At 33.4% G+C, this 5,867-nt stretch overlaps 1 protein-coding gene and 1 pseudogene across 1 annotated transcript; both read right to left on the bottom strand.

Moving 5' to 3' along the window:
* LOC111785903 overlaps positions 1-3,425 on the bottom strand; it is a 6,190-nt pseudogene extending 2,765 nt beyond the window's left edge.
* Positions 3,426-4,112: 687 nt separating this feature from the next.
* Positions 4,113-5,690, bottom strand: LOC111785902 (MLP-like protein 43). Its single transcript, XM_023666265.1, has 2 exons — positions 5,478-5,690; positions 4,113-4,558 (listed from the first exon to the last, which is right to left on the bottom strand). Exons 1-2 carry the CDS (start codon positions 5,662-5,664, stop codon positions 4,257-4,259), a joined length of 489 nt encoding a protein of 162 aa, XP_023522033.1. The 5' UTR covers positions 5,665-5,690; the 3' UTR covers positions 4,113-4,256.
* Positions 5,691-5,867: the final 177 nt, after the last annotated feature.

The following is a 5,867-nucleotide window of genomic DNA, read 5'->3' as shown; positions in this document are numbered from 1 at the left end:
AAAAGGCGAGGTACATAAATGAATTCAAACCACACCTGAATGAGAGCGATTTTGAAAGTAGGATAATTAATAAAGACTTAAAAGAATTAAAAGTTATTACTTATACCAACAATTTGCACCTTACTTCTCAGTTGCTCAATTTTAGGAACTTCAAAATTAAACATATTTTGTTTTGAGTAATTTTGTGTTGGATTACTTTATGGGAATTTTTCATTTTCCTAACATGCATGTGAGTGAAGATAAAATATGATAAAATGACTCGTGTTTGTCTGTGGGGATTGTCTTTACTCTTAGAAGCAAGGAGTAAGTAGCGTAACCATGTTGCAAAGAATGCAGGAGAATGTCGGATCCATCAGGTGTCGAATTTGGATTTCACTTTTTCTCGTTTTTCTTATGCTTTAATACTACTTTGGTTACGTGGGTATGAATAATAATATGATACAATTAAACAACCACTATAAAACTTAATTAAGGCTAGGGTTATACATTATTATTTCAAACTTGAGCTTAGACGTTGAGATTTGAAAGTGAATTTCTTTTTTAAATAGTAGTAACAGCACCACCCTAGCAATGGGTTTCGAGAAAGACTTGTTGCTCATGCGTAAGCACTTACAAATGAACCTTCATTATTGTCTCCCATGAGGTAAGCATCAATGTCTTTGGCGATATCAACAATGTCTTTGTTGATATCAATAAATGGTCTCCCTCTAACTCTTTCCAAGTGAATGAATTGTTCTCCTCATTAACATCTTCAATTAGGTTCTTTGCCAAACAAGCCTTCCCATCTATACCGGTTTAAACCACAAAACATTGTTAAATATAACATAAATGCAATATTGATTAAAAAAAAATGGTCACATGAATAAACCAAATCTACATCAAAATGAAAGGGATTCTGAAAATAGGATGACTAAGAAATTAGACTTAAATGAAATGAAAGTTATTACTTATAACAATAAGGTGCACGTTCCTTTTCGGTGCCTCGATCATAGGAGCTCCATAGTTAAGCGTGTTTTATTTAGAGTAATTTTATATTGAGTGACCCTTTAGAAATTTTTGTGAGATGCATGTAAATGAGGACAAAATATGTTGAAATGACTCGTATTGATTTGTGAGGATAATTTTTACTCTTAGAAGAGAGAAGTAAGTAACATGACAATGTCGCAGGAGAATATCGGGATCATCAGGTGCCGAATACAAATTTCGAATTCTGATCTGAATCCTGGCATGGGTCGTTACTTTAAACTTGTAGGTTTTTGTCTATTTAGTTCTTCAACTTTTACAATTATCTCATATATTCAAAATTTTGTTTATTTCATATCCAATTGATTCTTAATCTTTAAAACAATTTTTAATATTCCATCCATATTTGAATGCTCTTAACCTTTTTTTTTTCTTTTTTTTTATATATAAAATTCACGGTTTAGCTACCAGCACAAAATTGAAAATTCAAAAATCGATTAAACCGGGTTTAATAATCTTTTTCCATTTTTAAAAATTATACTTCGTTTCTCACCATTTTCGGGTGACCTTCTCATATGTTTTAAAAATACAAATATGCTTTTAGACCAAATGTCTAACAAAATAGAGATTTTGAAAGGCAAGTTTTTTAAATATAGGTAAGAGTTAAACTAAAAGAATAGAAGAGCAAAGATAGTGTTTATAAGTTCGAACTGATCAAATATAAATAAACAAACCATGAACGTAGTTGAAATAAATGATGGGACCAACTTTTTGCTCCATTCGCCTTCATGTAACTCGCAACTTTGTAATTTATCTGAAGAGATATTGCATATATGGCGAAGTTTTTGATGAATTATGTTATGAAACTTTTCAATTCAAGCCTTAATTTCTATAATGCTACCAAACTTCCCTCCTCTCTTACCCTTCATTTAAAGGTAAGGCTTACTCTCATACATTATATAACAATGGATGACATTCATAGTTTAACATGTGATATGTTATGTTTATGCTATGATATACATTATGTCGTATTACATGTCATGTTTTGGTGATATGTGATTTTATGCATTTTATATGTCATGAATATCGAGATATTTTCTCGTTATAATTAGTACGAATATGTACATTACGATATTTATGTTGCTATGAACTATGTGGACCCTTTCCCTCCGTGGCATCTGACAACGTGAGTATGCACTAGTCTGACCAGCCAAGCTCATGGCATACGTATATGAGTCTGCCAAGTGGGTTCATGCATGCAATGCGTGGACCATGTGTAGAGAAGTATTATACATCCAACCTTGTTCATACTAGAAAGCAGAGCTCAAGTCCAGGATGTTCTTATAAAAAGATACATCTCACCATCATTGCTTGTGTTTTATGTCATGAGCATCGAGATATTTTCTCGTTATAATTAGTACGGATATGTACATTACGATATTTATGTTGCCATGAATTATGTGGACCCTTTCCCTCCGTGGCATCTGACAACGTGAGTATGCACTAGTCTGACCAGCCAAGCTCATGGCATACGTATACGAGTCTGCCTAGTGGGTTCATGCATGCATGCGTGGACCATGTGTAGAAAAGTATTATACATCCAACCTTGTTAAGACTAGAAAGCAGAGCTCAAGTCGAGGATGTTCTTATAAAAAGATACATCTCATCATCATTGCTTGTGTTTGCATTTTTCAACCTCAATAGTAGAGCTATTTACTCAGTATTTTTAGAGCTATTTACTCAATATTTTTAAATATTTAAGCTACGTGTTACTTTTTTTAGGTAAAGGTAAGACGCCCATGTACGATGACAATATCGCTACGAAGACTATAGAAGCAAAACTAGGATAGTTGCATTTATATTTAGTGCAGTAGCTATCAGATTTAATCGAGACTTTTGCATTATTTTATTTAAATTTACATTTACTACGTCAACGTCTTCAAATATAAATATAAATTAGTTTTATTTATGAATGGACCATTATTTTCAAAATGACTTTATTTTTTCATAATAATGCATGTCTTTTATTTATTTTCAAATAAATAAAGCTACCAATTATTCTACCTCATCAATAATGTTTCTATTCTGTGCACGTGTCATGGTCTTTACAATGCGATGTCACTATCAATCGTACATGAGCGTCTTGTCTTTACCTGAAAAATGATGTCGCACATGACCTGAATATTTCAAAGAATAGTTAGTAAGTAACCCCATTATGGAGAGTCATGCATAATGCAAGCACATGAAACAAATGTTGCAGGGACCTATCACTATCTCGTTATAAAGCTTTTCATATTCTAAACAGTAGTGAACTACGCTTCCCTTACCTTTGGAATAAATTGCATCTTAAACTTGAAACTCTTGTATTGCTCCAAAAGGTCTCCCTCAATGACGGTGAAAGTGATGCAATTGTTCTCTTCGTCAACTTTTTCCACTTTCTCCTTAACTGCTTTAGTTTCCATCGAAACGTTGTTCGAGTTTTGAAATGTTTATAAAAAGTCAAGAGTTCAAGATTATGTAATGACTTAACCTAAATAAATTATAAATCGTGAGGTTATTTTCAAGGATCGAGCCAATTTTGCCCCATTTGCCCTCATGTAGGTCAACCTCGTGTATTATGTCGGTGGAGACATCGGAGATATGATGAGGCCTCTCATGAAATATTTCCTTAAACTTTAAAGCTAAAGCTCGGATTTCTACATCCGTTTCCACCCTTTCAAAGAGACACATATGAATGTTATGGTTTTTATAGTAATAGATCCCATTAATTAGGTCATTGTGAATGATGTGATCAATAATATTTTAAATTATTTCTAAATAAACATTAGCATATTTGTTTTTCAAAACTAATTATGAATATGTGATTCAAACTATTTTTAAATAAGAATATTTTGATGGACCCAAAAAATTCGATCAATACAACTTAAATTGTACGTGAAATAGCCCAAAACTATTGGTAATAAATATTGTCCGTTTAAGCCCATTATATATCGTCGTCGGCCTCACAATTTTAATACACGTCTGTTAGGGAGAGATTTTTACCCTCTTACATAAAATGTTTCGTTCTCCTCTTCAACCGATGTGGGATCTCATTCATACTATTTTTCCTTTTCACATAGAACAGAGCTACATGGTCTGAGACAAATGCATACATAGAATAGGCTACATCACGACATAATATGTTTATTTAAGTATAAAATTAAGATTAGCAACATAGTAATAGCCAATTATTATTCCATAACATAGTAATAGCACCACCACCCAAGAGCTATGAGTGGAGATAGAGACGTTGCTCATGCTTTAGCAGCTATACACGAACCCTCGTTATCATATCCCATGAGGTGAGCATCAATGTCTTTGGCGGTATCAACACAAAGCTGAAGAAAAGTATGTGAATCTGGAATTTGTTCATGCAGCTTCTCATATTCCAAAGTAATGTGAATCACACTTCCCTTATCCTTTGGGATACATTGGACTTTAATTCTGAAATTCTTGTAGTGCTTTGAAAGGTCTCCTTCTATCTCTTTCCACGTTAATGAATTGTTCTCCTCATCCACAGCTTCTATTACCCTCTTTGACACACAAGCCTTCCCTTCTATTAATCAAATAAAAATGGTTAAATTATGAGTTAGGTTTGTTAGCCTTTACGTTTGTGTTTATGATATGTTCATGATACAAAATTTAGAGTTCGAGAATCAATTAGACCTAGTTTTTTAATAAACTTGTTTTTATTCTTTAAAATTACATAAATATTGTTCTTTTAGAGGATTTCAAGATTTTAAAATGTCTCCACTGGGGAGAGGTTTTCACACCGATGTGGGATCTTACAATTCACTCTTTTTGGAGGACCAACATCCTCACTAGCACACCGTTTGGTGACTAGCTCTGATACAAACGATAATAGCCCAAGCCTACCATTTTAAAATGCATCTACTAGAGAGAGATTTCCACATTCTTATAAAGAATGCTTAGTTTCCCTACTCCAACCGATGTGGGATCTCACAATTCACTCTCTTTTGAGACCTAGTGTCACGGTCATGCTTGTAAAAGGTGATTGTGACACACAACGTCCTCACTAGCACACTGTCTGGTGTCTGGCTCTGATATCAACGGTAATAGCCCAAGCTCACCACTAGCAGATAGTGTCTGCTTTGGCACGTTATGTATCGCCGTCAGTCTCACGATTTTAAAACGTATCTACTATAGGGAGGTTTCCACACCTTCTAAAGAATGTTTAGTTTCCCTCCTAACTAATGTGGGATCTCACCACACATTCTTTAAAGACATAAATGTACTTTCCGACTAAATTTCAAAAAAAAAAAAAAAAAAAAAAAAAAACTAAGAGTAGAAGTAATGTTTTATAAGCTTATATTAAGTAAAAAAACATTGAACTAAAAACAAATCAATGATCAAAAGAACTTCAAATATTTTAAAATTATCAAGGGAAGGATTAAAATTACTCGTAAAAGATAAAAAGTGAGAACTTCCCACGTATCAAATATAGATTAACAAACCAAAAAAGTAGTGCCAATAGAGGATACTGCCAACTTTGCCCCATTCGCCTTCATATAACTCGCAACTTTTTACTTTATCTGGACAGATATTGGAAAGATGGTGAGGCGTTTTATGAATTATTTCATGAAACTTTTCCGCTGAAGCCTTCATTTCTACATGAGTCTCCAACTTTCCATGGAGAGCCATTCACTTGAGTTACTTGGAAGAACCTTACAAAGATAAAAGATAGATATGGCTACCAATCTCTCCTCCATTGCACTTTATTTAAAGGCAAGGCTTACTCTCACACATCATGTAATAGTGGATCCCATTGAGTATTGGATTTTACATTTTTATTCCCCATCTTATAATTCTTTCTCTTTTTTGTATGAATTTAGAGGAAGTTAAAA

This window comes from Cucurbita pepo, unplaced genomic scaffold, assembly GCF_002806865.2.
Source record: "Cucurbita pepo subsp. pepo cultivar mu-cu-16 unplaced genomic scaffold, ASM280686v2 Cp4.1_scaffold000815, whole genome shotgun sequence".
Taxonomy (NCBI): Eukaryota; Viridiplantae; Streptophyta; class Magnoliopsida; order Cucurbitales; family Cucurbitaceae; genus Cucurbita; species Cucurbita pepo.
Note: the sequence above shows the minus strand (reverse complement) of the source record. Positions and strands in the feature narration are given on the sequence as shown.

What these genes read in the sequence shown, in the direction of transcription:
- LOC111785902 (XM_023666265.1), bottom strand. Translation starts at nt 5,664, where the DNA reads ATGGCTCTCCATGGAAAGTTGGAGACTCATGTAGAAATGAAGGCTTCA. An exon ending in CTATTGGCACTACTTTTTTG is followed by an intron (nt 4,559 to 5,477) that starts GTTTGTTAATCT and finishes TTTGATTAATAG; the next exon opens with AAGGGAAGGCTTGTGTGTCA.